Source organism: Plectropomus leopardus, chromosome 4 (genome assembly GCF_008729295.1).
Source record: "Plectropomus leopardus isolate mb chromosome 4, YSFRI_Pleo_2.0, whole genome shotgun sequence".
NCBI classification, from domain to species: Eukaryota; Metazoa; Chordata; class Actinopteri; order Perciformes; family Serranidae; genus Plectropomus; species Plectropomus leopardus.
The window spans coordinates 15,292,375-15,318,373 of NC_056466.1; the positions used below are offsets into that span (position 1 = coordinate 15,292,375).

At 40.8% G+C, this 25,999-nt stretch overlaps 1 protein-coding gene and 1 long non-coding RNA gene across 2 annotated transcripts in view; one reads left to right on the forward strand and one right to left on the reverse strand.

Annotated features, from left to right (window-relative positions):
- LOC121941702 overlaps positions 1–4,877 on the reverse strand; it is a 51,027-nt gene extending 46,150 nt beyond the window's left edge. The window contains exon 1 of the long non-coding RNA XR_006105771.1: positions 4,813–4,877. This is a non-coding gene — a long non-coding RNA (uncharacterized LOC121941702). The remainder of the gene's footprint in view (positions 1–4,812) is intronic.
- Positions 4,878–5,025: 148 nt separating this feature from the next.
- Positions 5,026–25,999, forward strand: part of LOC121942278 (hedgehog interacting protein) — a 39,312-nt gene continuing 18,338 nt past the window's right edge. The window contains exons 1-5 of the mRNA XM_042485444.1: positions 5,026–5,790; positions 10,736–10,928; positions 15,521–15,665; positions 18,596–18,797; positions 25,729–25,880. Coding sequence (XP_042341378.1) covers positions 5,521–5,790; positions 10,736–10,928; positions 15,521–15,665; positions 18,596–18,797; positions 25,729–25,880 — 962 coding nt within the window. The 5' untranslated portion in view covers positions 5,026–5,520. The remainder of the gene's footprint in view (positions 5,791–10,735; positions 10,929–15,520; positions 15,666–18,595; positions 18,798–25,728; positions 25,881–25,999) is intronic.

Sequence of the window (25,999 nt, forward strand, 5' to 3'; positions counted from 1 at the left end):
ATGCAAGTTTACAAAAGGTTCATAATGCAAAACTCTTAACAAGAGTCAACAGTCAGGCTTGCAGCTCTGTGAGGCTCATATATGCTTTATGCACGGATAATAGCAAGATGATGGGCTGAGGCTGGATCATAATGAGGAAAAGTTTGGATATCTGTGCAGTTTCTCAAATCAATATTCTCCCAAACTGTAGGGGGCAGCCAATCAAAAACCCAGGTCTACAGTATGGTTCTCTTCTCTGCATAACTAGAAAATGTTGGATGCGCAGGAACAGGTAAAAAGTCGTTGCATGAATACCTTGCGAAGAGCCGTATCTTGTGGAGAGACGTCTCTTGTGCTGCTGTGCGCTTACTTGCAACCATCCAATGTATTATGATAGAGCAGCTCCTATTATATCCTCCGACTTGCATGCACAAGTTCATATGTTATCATACCAGTTAGCGCCCCACAAATGACATTACGTCTTTGACGTACATGAAACAGTAGTATTTTTGATTACCTTCTCTTTACTAACAGTGCTGTGAAATTCACTCAGCTAATCTTTAAAACAAAGAAACGAACATAATGCAGCTGTGCTCAGCTAACCTGAGCCTCAGGTTACTACTTTCAGTTGTATTAGGACGGCTAATTAACAGCTTTATGCTTCAACACTATCAACAATCAATAACCACAGTGCTGAGGCAATAAACGTCATCACAACACTCAAAATGGTGCGAGCAATGTAGCACTGCACGCGCAATTAGCAATGTTAGCATCATGTTGTTCGCTAGCTTACCGAGATTTTCCCGAGTTCCTGAGCTTTTCCCGGGCTCCCGGTTGCTTTTCCTCAGTTTGCCCTCTGTGTTGGTTCGTTAACTTGTTCATACATTCACTTTTATCTACTCTATTAACTTTAATTCCGTCCGTTAACTCTCTTCTCTCCTGTCGCCATCATACCTGCTCGTTTCCTCTCTTTTCCTCACATACACACGCTCAAGATCACGCAGTGACGTCGTAACCTGTCAATCAAGTTCAGCTAGGGGCGGGACTATCGTTCCTGATTGGCTGATCTTTCACCATGTTTGTAAAGGGACATTACACAGTTTAAACACTGTTTTTGTGACCCTAACCCATCCACCACTTGACACCTTTCAAAATACTGGACTATGTATGAATATGGGTGCGTTCTTTTTTTATAGAGAAATGTGACAAATTGGAATTTGTGACCTGAGGATCCCTTAAAAGCCAACGAATCAATCAATCAAGTGATCGCAATTTATTTGGAGGGCAACATGAATGTGTGCAACAAATTTCATTGCAATCCATTCAATAGCTGGTAAGGGGTTTCACTCAAAGCCGCAAATGTGAGCCTCGGGATGGTGCTGGAAGAAAGGTCTGGAGAACACCAAAGCCATTTAGAGTTTTCCTCCAAGGACCATGAATGTCTGTACAAAATTTCATGGCAATCCATAAAAATGTTTATGTGTTTAGATGTTTAGACAACTTTAGGTGGACTTATGAACTGTGAGGTGTGAGGTAGTGGTTTCACCTGCTTGGAATGGAAAAATTTAAAAAGCACAAACAGAGCTCTGTCAGCAGTCCTGGTGTATGTGCTCATGATTGTGATGCTGAGTTATGAAGCAACCGATGCAGAAACAGAATGGACAGAGAGAACAGAGTAAACTTTCAACATCTCCTCAGTCTGGGAAACGGTGGAGACGGCAATGAGAGCTTGCAGAGCTCCAGACTCATGTTGTTGATCCTTATGTGGTCACACACAAACCTAACCATCATCCTCTGGGATATCCTCTCAGAGGGTCAGATGCTGAGTGCATGAGAATTTCCCCACTGACCTTGCAAAAATAAAAGGATAAAGCAGGTGGTCTCTTTTCAGGGAATTATCATGTTAATGTTTTATTTATATCAATAGTGAGTTGCAAGCATGTGCCCAAATGAGCCAAATTAACGCAAATTGAGCTAGCCCGTTAGATCCTGGATGAGCATCAGTTTTGTTGTGCTGCGTTCAGATGCCTTCCACAACCATCTGCATCGACTGAACCTGAGAAAATTGGTTTGATTTCTTTTGAAAACATGGGAGAAGGCAATGAGCAATTTGACAAGAAATGTCTGAAAAACTGAAAGAAAAAAAAAGTGACAAGAAAATAACTTGAAAATTAGCTGTGAGGAGATTATTAGGTATTATCCAAAAAGGGAAAACGTCCAGGAAACTGTGTTCATAATTAAGAAGAATTATGTATTTATCATTTTAATTTATGTTTTTGCACTCTCTTGAGGTCACTTTGTTGTCGTTTTTTTTTGTTTTCTTTTGTTGGTTTATTTTAGGTAATTTTCTTTACTATTTCTTTAATCATTTTTAGGCCTTTTATTGTTAGGTCGCTTATTGCCTTTTCGTCATTTTTTTGAAAGAAATCAAGCCAGTTTGCTCAGATTTCAAAGGGTTGATCTCCACACCTGAAATGTGATGCAATAAATCCAATAAAACCATGTTACTTTTGAGTAATGTGGAAAGCAACTATCGCAAGTGGCAAGACTTTATAAGGCTTATTTCTTCATGTGTATGTGTGTGTCTACACTGAGCCCCACTAGGACTCTGTCAGCTTAGATCTGTGGTCTGTCGAACTGTGATTCTCTCTAATGGTCTATCTCTCCCACCAGATGTACTCTTCTCTGCTCCACAGCTGCATCCCACATGTTTTCACGCTGTTCCACAATGCAGTTATATTCTTTCCCCCTGCATGCAGCTCCAGTGTTGGTGGTGATAGTGGCAGTGGTGGTGGCGGATTCCTTCTCTGCATATGGTCTTGTTCCTTCCCTCCTTTACATCCAGAATACTGCAGTAGCACTTTGGCTATACTTGGTCCTGAAATGTCTCCAGTTGGGTAACGTAAAGAATGTAGAGGGTGGGGGGTCAGATCTGGCAGGGTCTGCTACGGCTTCATAGCACACACAGTCATTTCCATAATTGCCCACAATCAAACCAACCCCTCCTGGATTCCTCCCGCTCCAGATTCCTGTAGATAAGCTGAGCTGGGGCTCTGGTGAGTGCCGGAGACCCCCAAGTAAGAACAGGTGCCGCTAATGTAACTGATTTCAGATTCTCTGTGTACTCAGAAAAAGGGGGGCTGTTGTTTCTCCAGTAATTGCCACGGTTGGACATTCCCTTTCGGATCGCTATCGTGTGACTTTTCTGAAGAAGGGAATGAAAGAGGATTTGTCCCACATTTGGTTTGGTATTATCACGAGCCAAATTAAGATGCCTTTGCAGTATGTGCAACTGTAGGGCAACAAATTGCTGCGCATCGGGTCACAGCGATTTATTCACATTGTAGCCGATTTTCCACCGCCTAACACATGTGATTCTTCATTCTGTGGCTACCAGAATAAACTTTTTAGACCGTATTTAAAAACAAAGTCAAACACCCATGACACAGTTTGTGATGTAACATAATATTCTCCATTTTCAAAAAGCCAGAGTCTTCCAGAAAATCTCCATGCTTTTCCTATAAGCTCAGTTATTCCAGAACAGAACAAAATGTAAGGATCGGTTTTCAAATACTTGAAAGACTTGGCTCATGTACATGGCCGTGTAGTAACTCCACCATATGGATTGCAGAGGAAGATGTATTCAGATTCCTTTTGCAGAAGTATCAGTGTAAAAATACTCCATTACAAATGAAAGTCCTGCAAAAGTGTAAGTTAAAGTATAAAAAATTTGCCTAACGCATCAAAAGGAATCAATACACAAAACAATACTGCAAGAGTTATGTTATTATACATTTGGCTATATGACTGAATTACCACTATCGATGCCTGTGCAGGTGAGAAAATAATGATTTTTTAAGTACTTATACACAGTGGTGTAATGTAACAAAGTAATACTTTGTTACAATACTTAAATATTTGTTGGGAGTATCTGTACTTAACTTAAATTTTTATGTTTCTGTTAACTTTTACTTTTACTCCATATTATATTTCCCCTGAGCACTTCAGTTACTACAAAATAGGGAAGCAAGGGAGAAAGAAGGAGGGGACTGATGGACGAATGAAAGAATGGGAGGGTAGGAAAAACATGAGTTTGATCTTTAAATCCTTTAGGTTATAAAAAAATAAAAAAATGTTTTTTTATCCAAGTGTTATGTAGCCTCCATTTCTACGGTTGTGTAAATATGATGAAGAAATAACCTTAAAAATTCTCAAAATTCTGATGGCTCGCATGTACTTTTACTTATACTTTCAATACTTAATTACATTTACCAGAATAAAATTACTTTAATACTCAAGTGCAGTAAATATCAGATACTTTAAGACTTTTACTAAAGTTATACTCAAATAGGTGATTTTAATTCTACCAAAGTCATTTTCTCTCAAGAAAACTATACTTTTACTCAAGTATGTCTTTCAGGTATGTCATCCAACACATTTAATAATTGATATTTAATGACCATATGTTTTGCATGTTAAACCTGAATCGACAGAGTAACTACAGCTGCCAAAAAATGGGGAAACAAGTACAACAATTTACTTTGAAATGCAGTGGAGTAGAATTATAAAGTAGCATTAAATATCGGTATATTACCACTTTATGATTAGAACTGCGCCTAAGTGCAGTTTTTGAGTAACTTAGCTTAGTTACATTGCACCACTGAAAGTGAAAGACATTTTCAGCTGACACAAAGAAAATAAATACAGAAAATGAGGTATTCATGACTAATAATCATAGTGTTAAATTGTCTACCAGTCAAAGAATAAGTGATTATACTTGGTTGACATCATTGATTTAAGGCTGCAGTAGACTTGGGTAATAATATTCTTAACTTTTTCAGCCGGTGGAGCCCAGTAGAGAGTCTCCCTCTGCCTCCTCTCTCCGTCCTCCGCTCTTCCAGGTGACTGTTTACCTCGACGTGGACGCGACTGTGGCCACATGCGCGCACCCGCGAAGTCATACGTCACCGCGCTCGCTCCTCTTCTCGCGCGCTGGTTAAAAAGAAGGAGGAAAGAGCACGGGAAAACATGTGAGCGGTCTGAGGACTTTAGTGGGAGACAACTTTTATGTCTTCTATGGTTTTTTTTGACCCCGTGCATGCACAAACCGCTGTGCTGTGCTTTAAAGGAATTACATCTGAAGGACCGTCACGGCTCTCTTGCAGTTCACGGCGTTTTGGGGGTTTTGACTTTTTGTGTTCATCAGGATAAATTGTGTTATTGTTTTGCTTTTATTTTATTTTTTTATTTCTGAGTTGTAGGCTACTAGTATATAAGCAAAAGCAGCATTAATTTATTTTCAAACACACTTCTCTTTAGTAGTGAGTAAAATTCAGGACACCTGTTCTGACAGCATATTTTTTGTTTTTCTTGTAATTGGCTTCAGTTGCTTGGAAAAATATAGTCCAAAATAAAGAAATAGATAGTCCATCCTATCATATTGCAGGTTAGCCTCACTCTTTTTAGAAAAAGGGTCAGATCTTGTGTTTTCTTATTATTGTGTTTTTTATATTTTTTGTTAATTTTATGATTTTTTAAACTATGAAGCATTTGCAATTTGTGCTCGTCTTGGCCATCGCGGTCAGCGTGTGGGAATGTGGAGACGCAAAATTCGGCGAGAGGGGAGAAATTAGCCCCAGGAGGAGAAGATGTTACGACGGAAGCTTGCCCAAGCGGCTGAAGAAAAGGGAGCGAAAAGTGTTGCTTGACGGCAGCAGCAGCGGAGAAGTTTGCCACAGGTTGTATCCTCGTGTGTCCTGCTGTCCCACCAGGAGAGCCGCCTATCAGCTCCTGCACCGCAGGGATGCCAGGGTAGGTTAATAATGCCCATGCATGCTTTTTCTTTAAATTAAATCGCCCCAGGAGGTGCATTTACAGCCCTTGTGCGTTGTCATTCTGCCTCTTCGAGCCGACAGCTGAATTTGAGGATGAAATTGCCATGGATTATGCTTTGCATGAGTTATCCTATGAAAAAGTGTCATTTTAACGTAACATAGTCCGACCCTAGTCAATTGGCAGGATACCATTGCTTTATAAATATTAACATTTAGACTAATTTATAGGTTCGCCGTGCAAAATCACGTGATATGCCTGTACTGTTATTTTATCATCGTTTATATTTTTAGTCTTTTACAATATCGATATATAGCCACTTTTCTGCTCGTATAGTGTCTGATTGTGTATTTTTGTAACTGTTAATCTGTTTATTTTTGCCTACCTGGTCTGAAATTGAATCAATTTGCAGTTTTCGATGATACATTTTTGCTTTACTCGGTTTCGTGCACCTCAACTCAGCTGTCGACTGCGCGTTGTCTTTTTATAGCAACTTATTTAGCTCGTATAGTTTCTGTATATGTTTTCTGTAACCCTTTCCCTGTTTCTTTTTCGCTTATCTGTTCTGAAATGTAATTATTTTCCAGCTTTCGAGGATTCAATTTGTTTGTTTTACTAAGTCTCGCGCAACTCAATTCAACTGTCGAATGTGCTTTGGCGTTACCATGGTAATCACTCGCCGATTTACGTTACTCCTCGGCTACAACTGTCAGGAGAAACGGGTAGTAGCTGAACCGTAACTGTTGAACCGTGTACCCGGAAAGGTAAGAGCCGGGTTGTACCTTTTAATCCCACCGTCGACTCTTTTTACTGCAGCTGGAAGCTGTTTACATGTTTGACAGGCATTAGTTCGCGGCGGTTTTTCGGTATGTTAACGTGGCTACAGCAAGCTGCCTAGCTAACGTTTTAACCGTTAAGGGAAAAGTTCCATGAAATGTTCGGGGCTCGCGCTTCTTCGTAACACTCGTGAGCATTACGGCTTCGACCTAAGCGATAAAATTAGTGTTCAAATGTTTAAGCAACTGTTTTAAACGCTCAGTTTTAGTAGGGGGAAAGGCAGAAAAAAAGCGACTGTATGTGCCAAACTTGTAGCGGATTCCGTTGGATCCTCACCGGGCCATTCTCATGTAAACCACTCCTCGAATCATTCAGTGGCTGGGTGGTATTTTACTTTGTATTGCGACAAAAAGCCATATTGCATCATTTAATTTGCTCAAGTCATGCAAATAAGAGGGGGGTGAAACTGAATGGGACGAACTCGACTTCTCCTCCTCCCCACTACACTGCCCACACACGGAGCCCTTTCTGATTATGGCAAAAGAATAACAACAACACCATTGTGTTTGTTGGTTTCACTAATGGGAGAAGCTGGAGAACATCACTCTCTCCCAGTCATCAGCCCTGTCCAAGTGTTAATGCCTTTGAGAGGGTGTGTGTCCTTCACTATATCCCCCTGCCAACCAACTTACACCTATTCCCTGAGGACAAGTGTTTTGTTAAAGCTTAGCATTGCCTCCATCAGTGCTCTCCCCCTCTCCCTCAGTCTCTCTGACCATATCAGGTTTGCAGAGTTTCACTGATTTATTGCAATGGAGAGACAAGTGATTTTTTTTACGAAGTGTGGCATTGTACAGTATTGTGCAAAAGTGTTAGGCCACCATAGATTTGTTGTTGTAGCAAATTTGTAATAGGGATGTATATTTATTTATTTCTCAGTCACTCTATTAAGATGCAAAGAATACAGAGAGCATTTGCAATGCTTTCAAACACAAAAAAGTTAGAACAAAATGGCCTCTTCAGACTGAAGTCAATATTTAGTGTGAAACATGGAATCGTACAACCATAACAAAAGACAAACAATATATAAGCTATAATATTGACCTTTGGACATGTCTTGAAGGCCCAAGAGAGTTCAAGACATGCTGCAAAGAGAGGTCACACTGAATACTTGCAACTTTAGCGTGTTGAAATTGTTTTATTTTGAAATATTTGTGTTTTTGATACTGTATATGCATTCCCTGTATGTTCTGGTTGTCTTTTAGTAAAGAGACTACTGATAAATAAATATATATGATCATTTTAAACCTTTCTAAAATAATACAGATTGAGATGGCCTGAGACTTTTGCACAGTACTGTTTATTAATATGTTTGTTCCGGCAATTTCATTGGCAAAAGCCATTATGCAGATGCTATCCTAGAAAGAGGTAATCCTGTTAACAGCTGTTCTCCCACATGAAGCTATGCATTGCAGCTTGGTGAGACGCCAGCTTTGGAAAATGTAATGTAAACATCTGAAATAAGCCTGGGAATACCTTAATGACGATTTTATTTTCTTCCGCTGTTATTGCTCCATGTTTGTTTGATTGTTGCTCTGTTTTCGACCTGCTTTAGCGTGTCCTCAGCAAAAGTGCAACAGTTGAGCCCCTTTGCCATTTTCTCCCTGCTTTTGAGGAACATACTCACCGAGATTCAGCAAAAGACAACAAACAAAGGTCCACTTGTTCTGGTTTGGATGATGGCAACATTGGAGCCCATCCCAGCAACATATGGACACAGGGCATGGCTGAGAGCACACAAATGCTACTCTCCGTGGACCTTGTGCCAGCCCATGGCACACAGAATCAATGGGCAATTTAGAGCAGGAGGGCAGGCATGCCCACAACACTGCATGGCATGAGTTTTTAGGGCACGCAGACAGAGGAACACACCACACATACGGAGTCATAGCCAGCCTGGAGCTCCCTTTTTGAAAAAAACGTCAACAATGAGATACAATATAGAATAAAAGTGGGATTCAGATCTGAGTTTAACCCTTTAAAACCTTGAGCGGTATAAATCTCTTTGAACAAATTGTGCAAATTTGTGGGATTTTTTTTTCAAAAACATGGGAAAAAGACAATGTGCAACTTGGTAATAAATGTTCCATTAAATTTAAGAAATTAGTAGATTTTGGAAAATTATTTTTAAAAAGAAGATACAATTGTTAAGGGGAAAAAGAAAAAAATATAGGGAAAAACTATACTTATAATGATCATAGTTACATGTTTAAAATTATGTTACAATATTATTATAATCTTTCAAGCACTTGTCAAGGCCATTTCAATGCTTTTGTTGTTTTGTACTTTTTACTAATTTTGTGCTAAATTTTGGGTTATTGATTTTGTTTTCTTTTTTTTAATTGCCATCCTCCAAAGTTTTCGAAATAAATCAAACCAAACTGCTTAGGTTTTAAAGGGTTAACTATGGAACCTCAACTAGGCTAGAGTATTTATTCCCTCTTCAATTCGTCCATTATACTGCCTTGTGTGATGAGAGATTTTCTGTATATGTTAGTGTATTTTTCAGGTAGGCTGTCAAGGTTTTGCCAGATGTTCTGCCACCTGTTGGGTAAACACGGCTCTGAATAACTTCTAAACACAAAATCTTTGCCCAGGTTGCAGTTTGTTCTGCAGTCAGAGCAAAGTGTAAGGCATCCATATGTTGGCCTTGGGTCCGCTAGTCTAATTGACTTCGACAGACTGCTAATTTGTTGATACCAGAGTGGGAATGATGTGCCTGTCTATCTCTAAATTGGTGTTTACACATGGACCTCACACAGAGCAAAGCACTACCAGCCTGTCTGTCTGCCTGCCTGCCTGGCTGCCCAAGCAGCGCTGCTCTTGACCTAAAACAGATTACATTGTGTTTTATTACAGCTAATTTGTTATGTAAATAATCCTGCTAATTTCTTTTGGATTAACTCTTTGTGTACTTTTGCGTAATGACCCCACGTCAGGCTTTGAGGCTCTTATTTGGCCTCATATATTTCAAGCCCCGGGATCTGTCAGACATGGGAATTGCAATTTGACTTTAACTGTTTATGAACTTTGGTAAGTAGGCAGTGAATGAGATGATTTCTTTGTTTATTTCTCCAAACAGACAGGGTGTTCCAACCTCAGTGTTTAACAATTTGGCATCAAAGGATATAGAATTGGATATGACAGAAAGTGTTGTTCGGATAAGACAGAAATGTGAAAACATCAGTGCACTTCAGCTATAAAAAATCTTATTGTTTATAATTCAGTTTGTGTACATGCGATTTTAAAAACTATAAAGACATGTTTCAGTGAGGAAATGAGGAAAGAGGCTATACCACCACAACCAGTGAAAATTTGGAGTGTTTCTGCAGTGTGAATGGTGTGAACGTTCATGCAGATAGTTGCAGAGATGCTGCAGACTTTCACACTATGCAAGTGACTGTCTGTCACCCTCCTCATTTTTCATTCTACAGATGATGCTAGGAAAAAAGAAAGCTGCAGTGTGAACAAACTGTTCAGCACAATACCATCCCTAACAATAATTTACTGCATGGCAAATCTGCAGATCATGTAGAATATAAACAGACTACATTATGACCCTTGATGTTTAACATATGATGTGCCATCTGTGTGTTGCCTGACACCTAGTCGCCAGCAAGAGGGAATGTCACTTTGCATGCATTATATGGGAGAAAAATGTTAACATATAGTTGTTAACTTGATGTGTTGTTACTTTAGAGTATTTGTGTTAAGTAGAGATCAGTGACTATCTGTGTGGCAACTGGAGTGAGATTTGATAGTTTAAGGCTGTTAAATGGTAAGGGCTGGACAGTGCTTAGGCATTTCTGTGTTTTATTGTAGGAATGATCTAAACATAGCGTGTTTGTTCCATTTACAAATTTACATAATTTTCTTGGAACAGATGGTTGTAGGGAAAACAATTTCATCCTTGAAAACAAAAAAGAGTGCCTGAAAAAGTCCTTGAAAGTCCTTGAATTTGACTCAAACCTGTCTGTACAAATCTTGGAAGATTTGAAAATGCACTCAACAATCTTAACTGAAGACATAAAAGTTAATAACCCACTATTTTAATCAGGCATTGTTCCTTGTTGCGTGTGGTCTCCAGATTTTCTCCACCAACAACACCGAATGTGGACGTCTTCTGGAGGAGATCAAGTGTGCTCGCTGCTCCCCCAATGCCCAGGTGTTGTTCCACTCCTTGGACATGGATAAGATGCCACACAGGGAGCCAGACCTGCCGCGGCTCTGCCAGGACTTCTGCCGCGAGTTCTACTACACCTGCAGGGGGCACATACCAGGTAATTACACAGATAATAATGACCATGAATGTGACATGAATTATAGCCCCCTGTGTGATTACCTGGTGACACGCAAGCAAAAATATACACGAGTAGAGTAAGTGGGCATATGCTCATCTTAGTCTTGCATACATTTGAAATGAAACTGACACCTCCGATTGTGATGAATTAAAATTCACAGCAGGCCTCATTTCTCATTGAGACTCAGCCTGCACATGTAGAACTGGCAGATTTTTGGACTTATGCAAGAAGTGGTGCGTCAGTAGTCTGGTCTGTGAATATTTATTTATCCAGCTCTTACCTCATCTGACCTCACCTCTATTTGTTGCTGAGCTTGTCTCACCCATTTGCTAGCTCGCCGCCTTGCTCCGTGCTTTACTGTTGCACTTCAATGCATCAGTAAAATGACCTGCCACACACTGCCTATAAGACAAAACACCAGTTTGCTGATTAGTCTGCAGTCTGATGTAGCACATTTGGCCTAGCAAATAGCAGAGCAATATTTGTGCTGTATTCAGTCTAGCTGTATTTATGGCACCAGGTGCCGAAAGTTTTGTTCTCCTGTCTCTGTTAGGTTTGTTCGGATCATGGAAGTTTATTTTAATCAGCATAAATTTGCAAACATTTGACTTTTTTTGAAGACCTTGAGTGTTGTAACAATACACAGATTTGAGGCATTTCCTGACATGTGAATGGAAAATATTAGAGTTGCAAAGGTGGGTGTGAAAACATGCACAAACAAAAGACAGCTCAGCCCGACCAGTGTACCAGAAAACTGGACTGGAGCAAAATGAACTTTTTTATGACCTGTTCCTGGATACTGCTCACCAGACTCAACTCTTGGGAAGATTCTGTATTCGGGATGCATAAGTACCCAAGCTGTGGTCTAGACATGACTGCCTGGCACTTTGCCTTCCTCAGACATAAACTGTCACTTAAGAACCTGTGTCTCATGCTCTGCCACCTGTATGTTTTCATTTGAGTAGAAAGTCCACCTGAAACTAAACATAGTCAAAGTGTTGCTTTACTTACCACTGTCATCTCTGACTACAAGCTCCACTATCAGAAGACCTATTCCATAGAACAGATAGAGAAACTTATTGATGCAACAGTTTTCCTGGTGGATGTGGTCTTGTTAAATGATAGTAACCCCTCAGTCCTCTGAAAGCATTTGGTCGTCAGAAGAATTTCCTTTGAAGGGATGCAGATCACAGGTACCTGTGCCTACAGAGTGCATACCAAACATGATCAAACACTTTTTGACTGTCTTTTCTCCTCCAGCCAAGTCTTCTTCCAATCTCTGTCGCCACAAACTGATTAGATCTGCTGAGATTTGCAAACAGAGAACAGTTTCAAACACACTTGTCTGCAACCCACCCACATGGTATGCTGCAGCTCACGTCAAATATCAAACACATACATTCCATCCGAGTCCATCCGAGTCTACTTCTAATGGCCTGCTCGCGTATCTTGTACAGCACTTGAGCTACAATTGAGGCTGGCGAGTGGGACTACATAGAGTATAAAAAGAGAAGAAGAGGACTTGTCTGGAGTTACATTACTTGCTCGTGAGCTGACAGACATATGGGCTCAGAGAGTCAAACCAAAGAGGAACCAAGAGAGGAATCCAGAAAAGAATCCCCCCTCCCTGTGTTCACCGTCATGCTCCTCCCCACTCACCCCCCTTCAGCCCTCCACAGATCAGCATATGTGGTGACGAATGACACATTTATTTTTCTACAAAGGTTGTGTGTATGTAAAACTGCTGAAGTGCATCAAGATGTCAAGTACTTTGGGTGGGCCACCCAGGTTGCCTTGGAAGATAACCAGATGGAAGTATAACTTTAGCGCTGGGGAGCCGGGAATATGGACAGAGTTCTGTCTCTCTCTCTCTTTCTCCCCCTCTCTCCCGCGTTCTCTCCTGTCTTTTTTTTCTTTTGCATGTTCTTCCTCTACTCTTTTACTTGGTTAATGCTCTTTTTCTGTGCATACTACATACATAAATACAATATAATTAAAAACCCATTTAACACAAATAGATTAATTATATTGAATCCTATTGCATAGAGAAATATCTCTCACATAGTGATCCTTTGCACAAACCGTAATATTTTTAAATAGTTAATAGTTCTAAATTGTGGCTCTGAATCTTAAGTGTGGAAGTAACAATGAATATAAAACATGAACAGACAATATCATTTGTCCTTAACTTTTGCTAATTCAATATCGAAGGCTAAAGGTATTAAAATGAAACAGTAGCCTTTACTGCATCCATAACTGTCATCCTGCTCCCATGAAACTTCCTACCGGCCCTTGATTAGGCCATGTACTTAGCCCCCATTTCTCCATAAAGACATTTACTGCCTTGACTCTCACTTCTGCTGGGAGGCCTCCTACCTTTCCCATACTCCTCTTCTCTTATATCTTCTTCCCCTCTTCACTCACCCCCCCACTCTGCACCCGAGGTCTCCAACCAGCATGGTTAAGATAACTGCAGACACAAGTGAGTGGGTGGTATAGCCAGAGCTCTGTCTGTGTGTGTGTGTTTCTGTGTGTGTTTGATCTTCATGTTGTGTTTAGATGTTTGAGGGGATATCCTATCACCTCCAGTATTTGGTGCGGTCAGCGCTTGCGGTCGGTGTGTGGCAGGAGACGGGGGATGAAAGGAGGGACAGGGAGAGTCCTGTTTGTGTTTTTATCACTGGTGTATTTGCTCTCCTCTGTCCTCTGAGGGATTGACTAAAGGAAACATTATTGGCAAGATTGTTTTTAGGTCACTAAGGGCCTCTGAGACCGGCTGCACACTTTACTTTTTGTCGGCAATAGTGAGGTGACTACACAGGTTGCAGGCGTAGCTGTGTGTAAGTGCTTGTTAATGCAGATCACTTTTTACTCTGGCAATGAAACATTTTAGGTAAACCAGCAGGCCAAAGGGAATGATGCGATGGCAGTTTTACCTTGAATTCACATGTTCAACTATCAGAATACAATCAATAAATAAAGTCAAGTCAATTTTATTAAAAAAGCCAAATATCACTAATCCCAAATTGGCCTCAAGGGGCTTCACAATCTGTGCAGCAGATACCCCCAGTTCAGATAAGGAAAAACTCCCTCCCAAAAAAACATTTAGTGTTGAATGAAAGTTGCCGAAATACAACTCCGTAAACATTTGGGAATACCACGTCTTTGTTTGGCAAGCAAGCAAAAAATATCTCTCACCCTGAAAACATTTTTTGTTTATTCGGAATTTCATGCCATATTTAACAGGTTGACTATTTCATTTTGCATGCTGTGCCCATGTGTTGCACAGTAATACAAAACAGTCAGTCTTGTTTAAAGGAAAGTGGTCGGGTTTATCCATTAAAGAACATTTAGGGATGCCTAAGAATTGTAGGAATAGTGAAATCTATTTTCTTCCAATCAATTGAAAAAACAGTTTTTCACAGGGAAAACTATCATCGCTGTTACTACAGTTGAGTAACTACAGTTGAGTAACTACACCTAAGTGACCTTTTGACATACTAATTTTGACATGCTTGTGTGTACAGCGAGAATTTGCTAATTTAATGTCCTACCAATAGCCTTATAAAGTAAACTGTTATGAGACGATATGACAACACATTTTGCTACCATCATTTCACATTTTCTCGTCTCTTTAAGTTAATGTGGGAGTTTTTCAGTCTTTCAGTTTCAGTGTTTTCAATTTGGTTCTATTTTCTGATGCGTGATGTAGTTTTGTTTTTGTTGATAGTTTGGGTTTGTGTCAGGGTCTGTTCAGGCTGTGTAAGAGAGTCCCTACACCGGCTGGATGAGGGGAATATGACTTAATTCCTTGAAAGTTGGGTGCTTTGTCACTCAGATTAGAGACTTCACATGGAAATCACTGAATACCTGCTGCCTTCAGATGGCTGTCGAGAGAGGTATACAACAGAAAGCCTTCAATCAACACATGAGTTGTTACACTTGAGAGATGCTTTGTAGGAATTAAACATGATGATAAACTGGGTTATTGCTATGCATTTAAATGTGTCTTCTGGTTAAAAATGAAAATAAAGTAAACAAGCAAAGCATAACTATGTTGCTGGATAAACTCTGAATCCATTAGAACTAGTACAAAAATATAGTTTAATAAATTTCATTAATGACTGCATAAACTTAAATTGAAAATGCAGTCTTTTTGCTGTCTCAAGGAAGTGTAGTTCACAGCAGAGCCCTGTCTAATCTGTGATCCATTTGGTTTGGCCCACTTTCTCTTCACTTGTTCATTTCAGGCCAGTCTAAGTTTGGCTCATCAAGCATAACTCCAACTGCCCCCCAACACACAAGAACATGCCATCCTTTCTCTCTTCCTCTGTCTCTCTCTGCTATTCTTTTGTCCTCCCTTGCACATACTCATGCATGCATTGTTCAGCCATGTACACTACAGACGTCACGTGCACACACAGCTAGTATACCATTAAGATAATGTTAGAAGAATATTCATTGGATTTTCTTGGTTAAGGTGTCTACATGAACCCAGGTCATTTAACCATGCAGTATCTACATTAAGTGTAAGACTCTCTATCTATGTCTGTATCTATTGTGTTTGCTAGAGCTGTTCCAGGCCGATGTGGACGAGTTCTGCCAATACTATGGGAGGAGAGATGGCAGTATGTGCTTTCCAGATTTTCAACGAAAGCAACCACAAGGGCAAGATTCCAACTACTTGGGAGATGAGAAAATAGAAGATATCAGCAGGTTTGTAGCCCAACATTTATTCCGTTTGAGGATTTAGTTACACTACGGAAGATGTATATATTATTATCTTGAATGAGCTTTGGGTAGTTCTCAAACATGTTGGGCCAAGTGAACTTTACAGGCTTCATTAGTGCTTCTGAGTTCGTATTAATGACATTCAGTCGTGATTTTTATGTTTTTATAGAAAGAGGTGTAGCCGCAGTCACATGTTCTGAGTTCACTAGTCCATTTTGACATGGTCCATACTCTCAGACAGAAATGCGATGCCATCTCTTCTCTAATCCTAAAGTTTGTCCAGACTGCATTTGCTCAGCTTTGCTCACATAATGAAAATGCTTATCGTGCGTCATTCTGGTTGCCTCCCTCACTGCAAAGGTCTGTACATCACAGAGGGCTTTGCCCTTTTGTCCATGGGGGGATGCCTTTCATCTCTGTTTTCCCTGAGGCAAGAAGGCCAAGCAGCATGTGCACCTGAATAACAGCAAGTAACACTGAGTCAAATAGCCTCCAAAATTTAGACAGACAGGAGCTCATTTGGCGCTTCTGCACCTTGTCGTCTGAGAGGTCTACTCAGGTAAATGAGCAGGACTTTGTTATGTTAGAGTCTGGGAGAAAGAGCCAAAATTAAGTCACACTTATGGACTAACATCATGGCCTTTGTTTTTAGAAGATAAAGGGGTAATTCACAGTTTTTCAACCAGATTTGTATGAAAACAATGTAGGTAGTATGTGTAGATGAACTGTGGTAAACTTTCCTCCATCTCAGCAGTGCCCAGATATCCTTCCTTTCCCCCTTGCAAAACTTGAGTTTTGCTGGCTCTTGAGGCTGTTGCTCAAACTACAGGCTGTACTTCCACATTTTTGTATTGCCCACCAACCCCACTGCTGCCACCACATACTCAAAGAGTATACAGTTGGTCAAGAGATACATCCACCCCTCTCTCTGTCTCTCAAACTTGGACCAAAATCTGATCAAACAGTAAAACTAGGCAGTGATGATCGAATATAAATCAAGATTAATTACTGCACTGCCTTTGTTTCGCCTAAAATGTTTTTAGAAACGTATTTTAATGCCCCGTTTTGCCATAATGGCGAGAGTTTATCAACAGGAAGTGGGCGCCACACTACTTCCAACACAGAGCTCAAAAAAACGGAGATCAAACTTTTAAACTAAGCAGCGCTGTTCAAATATAAACTAAGATTCTGTTACTGAGATGCATATTTTTCACCTCAAATGTTTTTAGAAACATGTTTTAACTTACCTTTTAACTGTAATACAAGATCCTGCTCATCCCCATTGTTTCACATGGACCAGTACACATTACGTCAAGCATATAGCATTCTGTTGTAGGTTTTCTACCTCTTAAGCAAAAGCACCCCTTTTCTCATGTAGCACCAGTCTCAAAAGTATTCATGTCTTTCTACTGCGTAGACTGCCTAGTTTCATGTGATGGCCTTCTTTATTTTGGTGAAACACTTCTTTAAGCCATGGAGTTCAAGTGCTCAGTTTTTGTTATTTCATGGCTGTTGGTAAGTTGCTCGTCCAAGCACATAGAAAACAGGAAACAAGAGAGAATCCACCATTATACATTATCAGCAGGTGTGTTAGGTGGTTATGGACTGGTATTAGTTGTAGTGAGTCACACCAGTTTCTCTTATCCCCTTTAAAGTCTGTGCTCTCACCACCGACGTGGTCAGGCTTGCAGGTGGGAAAGCTGCAAGGGTTCTTGGCTCTGTCTGTGTGCCCTGGCCCTACTCAGTGGATGGTGGACATGAGAGACTTAGTTTGAACTCCTTGTACTATCTTTGCTAGACCCATTTAAAAGACAGCGATGACACACAGCTGATGCCCTTGTAAGCTGGTGTTTTTGTATAAAGTGCTCCAGCGATGACATTTTCCTGTCGGCCAACCTGGAAGCTAATGTCGCCCTGGTCAAAAAGCCTAAGGAATTTTTCCATTGGATTTTTGATCATTGCAGAAAATAAGGTCTTTGGCAAACAAACTTTATAATATTTACTTATTTATATTTCATATTTATTCAAGTTTTGTTCAGCAAGATAATCTTCACAAATGAACTCCATTTTTGAAGCCTAAATGCAATCGCAAGAAGTAAAAAGGTATTGTTAAGCTATAATGAACTACACTATTGCGTTGTCACGACTACATGGCTGTAAAGCTGTGTTCGTGCGGTTTGGCTTGATAAAGGTGTAGTGTCATTTTGCCTCTTGTTAGCAACCATCTTTTTTACGACACATAAAAGCTTCAAACTTTGCAAGTGGGGTATTTACTGACCAATTTTATGCCATAAAACAAAAAAGAAAGTCTCTTGAGCTAGTGTTAACCACGGACCTTATTAAAGGCCTCTAATCAAAATCCCATGCAAACAACCCATTGATTCCAGGGACCTGGAGGTGCTAAAATGCGATTTCTGGGGTTAGGGACCCATTACTGGGGTTCTCTATTAAAATGGAAAGACAAAGGAAGAGGATTGGTAGGAACAGGTGGTGATAAGGCAGTTCAGTGATATTGTGAGAAAAAGTTTTAGTTGTCTTACAATAGACACAATAATAAACTGGATTTTTTGCCATGTTTTTAAATGTGTCTGCTGGTTATGAAATTTCCCACCTTGGCAAATGGCAAGTTAGCACATAGGCAAACTAGCAAAGGTGAGAAAAACCTCACTGAGTCTTAGCAAAATACAACACCCCACATCAAAACCAAAACATTAGAGTGAAAGAGCACACCTGCTAGTGTTGTCATTGTCATACAAATTATTTTAGCTTAAACTGTTTTTGTGTATTATTGCTGATAATATGATGCTTCCTTCTTAACACTACCACTTCAGATTCTATTGTGCTCTTTTGGCCTTATAACTGGATTATTCCCTGCCACCATTGGTCTTTGACCTTTTGTCTTCTTTGTTACCCAGGAAACACAAACACAACTGCTACTGTGCCCAGGAGGTGTTGAGTGGTCTAAGACAGCCGGTGGCCGTGGTGCACTGTGGGGATGGATCCCAGCGGCTCTTTGTCCTGGAGAGGGAGGGAATTGTCAGGATACTCAACCATGACCTCGAGCTAATCAAGGAGCCCTTCCTGGACATCCACAAGCTGGTGCAGAACGGCCTGAAGGTAGGAATGAGCCTGTCTTCACAGTGTCAACAGTTCTGGAGGAATTCCAGAGGTAATATGACAATATGGATGTAATTTGAGCAGGAAATAGGAAAGGAACTGATGAATTCTGAAATATTGTTTGCTACGTTGCTAGCGCAAAGAAGTAATGTGCTAGAGCCTTAACACAATTCTTTACAACTGTTTGCACCTATGTAAACGTGTGAGGAACATCTCCAGCCAAGACAAATCCCTTGAAAGTGGTGCCTGCTCACTATTAGTATTCAATTATATAATTACACCAAACAAGCAGTCATTCATCAAATGTAATCGTGGCTAATCATCACGCTATTATCTGCTAATTAACTGTACATACAGCACACATTGTGCTCACTACTAATTTTCTGCTAATTCTCACAGGATGGGTTAATGGCTTTCTTAATCTCTCCCATATTGTCCCTGTAAGGGTTATAATATCCCACATGGTTACCCAATACTTAACATAATGACGAACTCAGTACAATACACGATGACTAGAAAGACAGTTAAACATCTCAGGTTAAAATTGTAACCTTGACTACACTGTTTATTCACTTCAACACATTTTCAACTTTTTGCTTTCTCTTCCTGTCTGCTTGACCCCATACCATAATGAAAGTCCGAATTCTGTTTGGCTTTGCAACCTCTCTGAGAAAAAATAAACATGTGCAAGGCTGTAAAAAAGAAATAAAGGCGCACATGAACTATCTTTTCATGTTTATATCTTCTGAGCCTGATGAAGATTTTTGTGTTTTGGTGTGGTGCTAGTTTTTGAAATGTCGCCTTCGTGGCATCATGGCATTGTAAATATTACACAACTTAGACCTACTTTTGCTCTGTGAATTCACTCTCAATTACAGAGACAGTATAATCTTTAGGGTAATGTCTTGATATTTATTTTCAATCCATAATCCTTGCTGCATCTCAGATTTTGAATTTGAGAATTGTTCGGAAATTGTTGAGATGGCACGAGATGGGTTGGCTGGGATTTTTGTGGGGCACACTCCCAGACAGGAAGTTTATCTATCACGCATGCCTCCTGCTCCTCCACTGACAAGACCATTTGCTTACAAGGAGTCAAACGGAGCACAGCAATTGAATATGTAACTGCCCCCTGCGGGATGCTCTCACCGCTCTGCTGTGCTCTCTTATCATCCTTCAGTCCAAACTGGTTGTGGATAAAGTGATCATTATGACAATTAGACGTGGCTCGATCCCCCGCAGGCCCCAGGAGTCCTATTCTGTGATGTTGGCTGCCGGAACGGGCTCCCAGCCACACGGGGTGAACAGAACCAGGGGAGGGCTAAGGTGTTTACTGGCAGCATCAACAGGATGGAGCTGCCTTTATACAGAGAGAGGAACCTAGGCCCCCAGGAGACAGGGTAGATAACGGGTTTATCATCAGCTCTGTGCACATGCTTTGATTGTAATGTTCTGTGTTTCCTTCTACTCCTCTATCCCCCTCCTTCCATGGATCCCCCCGGTGCCAATTAAGATGAACTGCACAGAAACAATGCTGTGCTGTGGTGGTGTGGGCTCCTAGCTACGCTGTGGGTGTTCTCCTGAAATTCAATCTCTATACCCCCCCCACCCCCCCATCACCCACCCACCACACACACATACACACACATTCACACACACATTACCCATGTCATCATCTCCACAACTAGCTCACATTCACACACCTCTAACGTGATGGTGAATTGCGGACGATTTTCCTGATTGGACAGAGCTATGCTTCAGGATGTGCTTTATAATTGGTGCATGTTTCTGATTTTGACCGTTTTTACTAAAGTCCTGATCGAAACCGGATATTTTTAGTTTAATATAAATACAGGTAATCCAGAATTAAATGTCCAGTGTAAAGGATTTAGGGAGATATATTAGTGGAAATTTAATGTAATTCCTTACCTTAGAATTGGCCGTATACATCTACATAGGGAGTGGGTCCCGCTACAGAGATCACCATGCTGCATTGCCATGTTTCTACAGCCTTATATCCATGACTCTGCTATTAACAAACTTTAAAAAACCTTTAACACATTTATGGAGAGGCATCAGTAAAATGGTGTGGGGGAAGGGGGTGGTGACTGATTCAGTTTCTTTAAATAAAATCCTGCGGTTAGTTAGAAGTTAGAAAAGAATGATGCACCTGCATCTTTAACTGCCTTGTGATCATTTTTCATTGAGTCTTTCCAAAGGTCATAAAATATGTTTAAACCAGTCTTTTACCATTTTCACTCCATTTTTCTACAATACTATACTAAATAAAGTTATTTAAAACCATTTTCAGGGAAGTTTGCTACAAGTTTTTAGATTTTCTTGTCTGCCTCTGTGTAAATAGTCTATTAAGGTAATAGGACTTAATTAAAGTCTTGAGTATGTGATGACACAATAGCACCATGTTCATTCTATACATGCCACGTAAGCACAGGTGTGGCTCAATTGGTGTACGACTCCATCTTCCTAGTTGAACATGTTTAATTGGTTAGCAGTGATTAGTGCGCATGAGAGTTACATAAAGCTTTGCAGAGAAGCTTTTGCGGCGCAGTAGTTAAAGCTCTTTGATATCCATGTATATATGTAAATCTTTCCGTAATTCTGTAGTGTCTAGTGGTATTTTTAGACTTTAATGCTAAGCTTTAGCCTCTGTTCAAACAAAGACAGCATCTCACACTCGAAAGTAGCACGTGTGATAGTGACACAGAGTTTTATAAATGTAGACATCTGTGAGCAGCAACCCAAAGCTGACAGTCCCCTGACATGTATTAGCCTGTGTAGCAGGGGCAAGGGGGCCGGCTATAAAATATTTCACTGTTGAAACAAATAAGTCACAGCATGTTATTCTTTCTGTCCCTGCTTTGCTGACAGCTGCTCCGCATTCTCTGCGGCCATCAGAGGCTCCGGGCTGCTCTCATACGGACTAAAATAAGTGGCATCATCTTCACTATAACTCATACTGATCTCACAATTATCCTCAAACAGCTGGATGCCTGCTAGTGACAGATTAAGTGTTAACAAATATAGCATTTAGGCAAAAAATCGTCTCTTCTGCGAACTTTATGGCGCAGAGGATGGATTATTTTATTCTTTGTTGGTGGGAGGATTAATGTGTCATGGGATTACTGTTAACTTCATGGGATTTATATAGCAACAGGTGGAGGAGTTGAGGTGGAGATTTGATTCTCATTCCACAAGAAAAAAAGCAGAGAATACAACACAGGAGGTGTGTGTATTGTCTGTGTTTGTGAGGGAGGTGCGAGTGTAGATGCTTCAGGTAGTCTTTGAGTGAAGGGCGTAGACATTGTTTTGCTCCAATCAACTCTTGTGGAATGTCTTTCGGTGGAGGAATGCCCACGAGCCAGCAAGGAAGGATCAAAAGGTTCAGGGAACAATGCATGAGCCAACATGTGTGTCAATAGGACTCAAAGACAGCTGCCCCTGCAGAATTGGAAATGGTAGCATAATGTGTGTCACTCAGACAAGACCGGCATTCCATGTAATGCACTGTGAGATGTGAGATAACAACCGCTCCTCATCCCTGCACCTCACTTTCCCAGCTTTCTGTGGAGTGACGCCAACACTTTGACATTGCCAAAGCCGGAGCCCCAGAGAGCAGAATTGGAGGGAAAAGAGGAATGCAGAGGCAGGTGTTTGTGAAAAATGAAGAGATAATACCTCATGAGAGATTCAATCAGAACCCCCTGCCTGGCTGTGGAAGAATGATGGCAGTCATAAAAAGGGAAAATGGAGGGAATGTGTTTTAAGTCGACACAGCAGAGTCATTTGTATAGTTTGAGATTTGTATATGGTAGGCATTATGATTGGCAACATTAAAATCTGTTATTAAGAAATTATAAAGGTAAGTTACTAATATGAATTAGGCTTGAGCGGTATCATGGCATTACGGTATATCAGAGTTTTTAGACATCTTAAAGGTAAGATCTTCAATACCATCAAAAATACAGAGGCTCCTTCTTCTGTCAAACGTATACGGAGATGCTGTACTGAAGTGGTGAATTGTAGTGCACTGCACGTACCACCAGAGATCAGTCTTTACCGGTGGAACAGTCAGCTGAGTTAAAAAAGATGGCGACTGCATGTGGTGGGGATAATGTTACAGGATAAAGCTGGGCACCAACAGCAGAGAACGACGGAAAGAGAAAACAGCAACATTTTCACCCCTGACTCTTGAATTAAGGGTTTATTGTGGCCAAAACAGAGTTAGTAATTGTTAAAACAATGGAAAGACTAATCAAGACAGTTTTGGTCCGTTGAGTTTGAATGAAGTGTGTTTATGATGAGTTTACAAGGTCTTATTTGGGAGAGAAAAAGAAGAACTTGAACTCAGAAGGTGTATGGTTGTATTTTTCTGTCGAAGAAGGAAAAATAGGTTAAAGAATGTTTCCTTTCAAGAAACTTTGTAAGTTCAGTTGACTAAAAAAGCTATGAGAACCTGTAAAAGGTATTGAACTTGCTGCTCCACAAACTGTCATAAACTTAATACCCCAGTGAAATATTAGATAGATATTAAGGACTGAAAAAATACACACTGCCTAATGCTAATATGAATTTTAAGTGTTTACAGTAAAACAGAGAATCTATTTTGCTTTTTACCCAAAAATTGTCCTTCATCCATATTCATATACCCTAGGTGAAAAATACACAGCGTAACTGCACTTGGTACTGTAGAAGTTGATTAAATCTGCCATGAAATAAGGCAGAGCAAAACTCCTAAATCTAACTATAGCTTTTAAACCCACAATGTAGGAGCCAGCCCCCCTGAAAATCCACTTTGCAGCTGTCAATATGTGAAACCTGCAGTTTGTACATTCTCTAAATGAGCTTGTTTGCACAGTATATTAGTTTTTGAGCTGTGCCAAGAATATCTTACCCACTGCAGCTCTGGCAGCAGTTTCGCCATGATCAATGCTCAGGATCTACAGGTTGACACTTTGTCTTCCTTTAATCAAGCTATCTCCTTAGATTGGCTCCACATTAGAAGGTTCTCTAATTTAGTGTTTGTTTCTTGTGGCTCTGGTGCCAGCTCTGCTGTTCAGCCTGCTGCTGAAGGAGCTACTCATTAGCAAGGAAGCTAATATTTCAGCCCATTTAACCACTGTGTATCTTGGTGGTCCCCCTTTGGCTCCGGATGTAGGCCTCTTTGGAATTGTGGTCTTTGACCCAATCCCTATAGTGAGTTTATTTTGGGGATGTGGGTCACTGCATCCCCAAATCTAACATATGGATCCAGCATTTCAAGATGAAGTTGGGAATTTCACTTCCCAAGATGAAACCTTTTGACATTCTTTGGTGGAGTGCAGTCACCTCTGCTCCGACTAACATCCAGCTGCACATAACTCCTTTTTTATTTGACTTCAATGATCTGACATTTAGTAGTACTCGTAAATTTGCTGCGGAGGAACTCTGCCTTTTGGGGTGGAGATTTATTTGTCAACTTTCACAACATTTCACTTCATATTCTGATTGATAGAACCCCTGTGGCTTATCATGCGGGTCTCTGTTGTTGCTCATCGGTACTTCAAGTACATTCCTTTGCAAAGAGTCATCTCTTTGCATTCGCATGTGGCCCGTGTCACTGCTGCGTTTGACTGGGCCGAGTCTAACGCAGTCCAAACAGAACTATGAGATCCAGTACACCGATTTATTACGTGTGTTCCTTGGCTTGTGACATAGACTACACCTATCCTTAGCTTGCCACTTGTGTTCAAACCAAGATAGATATTTCTCCAGAATTCCTTCTTTTGACTATTTTGAGAGGGAATGTTGTAAGGATGAGACAGCTGCATTAACTGTAGACATGATACTTGTTTGTTTGCTATGAGTTGAGATAATTTGTCTGCATTATGCTCACGCTTGCTTTTTTTGAAAATTTCTCAGTGAAAAAAAACAGAATCAAGCTGTTTTAGAGGGATACACTCACACAGGGACCACTTTGTAAACATTCTTCACACCTAAGCCTAGCATTCTGTTCATTCTTTTGTCAAGAAGAAATAGTGAGGGAGAGTACAACATAAAAAAATGGGCCGACCTGGCTTGTCTTGCCTAGGGAATGAAATGCTGTAGCTGATTATTACAGCTAACTATGATGGGAGGACCACCAGGGAAGTGACAACTGATGTAGCTGCCTCCGGGGTGAGACAAAGGTTTACATATTACACAAGCAATTTAGATGTTTTCTAAACATGTTGCCAAGACAGTGGGAGTTGGCAGCTCTCTGTCCCCCCTCCACCCCCACCCCTCCAATCCTTGAATTTTGCATGGATTTTGTATAAACCAGGAAGAAGTGAGGGGATGGGGAGCAAAAAGCACGGACTGAAGCACTCTGCACTTTTGTGCTCTCTATGAACTGTGAGTGAGCTAATAAATTCTTTCAGCCACTCAGCGTAGCATTCACGGATATCCCCCAAAGATTACACACACAAATCACTGCACAATGGAGGCCACCGGGAGGGCCTGGGCGTCACAGGGGCCCCCCGACCCTGTGGACAAGCGCACATAACCAGGCTGCGGTGAAGCCTGGGCGAAGGCGGGGGGTTGTAGAGGAGGTGCAGCTCTACCCAGAGTCAAATGCTTTATAATGGTTAGTAATGGTATATTCAAGGAGGCTGGTGAAGGTGTGAAGTGAAACAGGCGAGGGTAGAAAAAGAGAGAATGGGAGAATAGCAGGGGTGTGAAAGGGAATGTGATGGATAAATAAAAAAGGGGGATTAGAGAGGTTGAGGAATTAAAGGAGGTGGGGGGTGATGGGTGTGTAGGGCTCACATGTAGTGGTCTTGGTGATGATGAAGATGACCGAGGGGGGTGATTCCAAACCCCACACAGCCCGAGCAGAAGCCAAGCAGGGACATAATTAACTCCCGGATCTTTTGTGTTTCTCATCTGACTGCAGGGTGGAGATGAAAGGGGCCTGCTAAGCCTGGCATTCCACCCCAATTACAAGAAGAATGGCAAGCTCTACGTCTCCTACACCACCAACCAAGAGCGCTGGGCCATCGGACCACACGACCACATTCTCCGTGTGGTTGAATACACCGTTTCGAGGTAATGGGAGAAGTGTGTGCCAAATCTACCTCAAATATGGGTCGTTTACTGCCTGAAAGAAGACCAAAACCTCAGCTGCCTCACAGTGTATAGAACAATAAGCTCACATATTAACTATT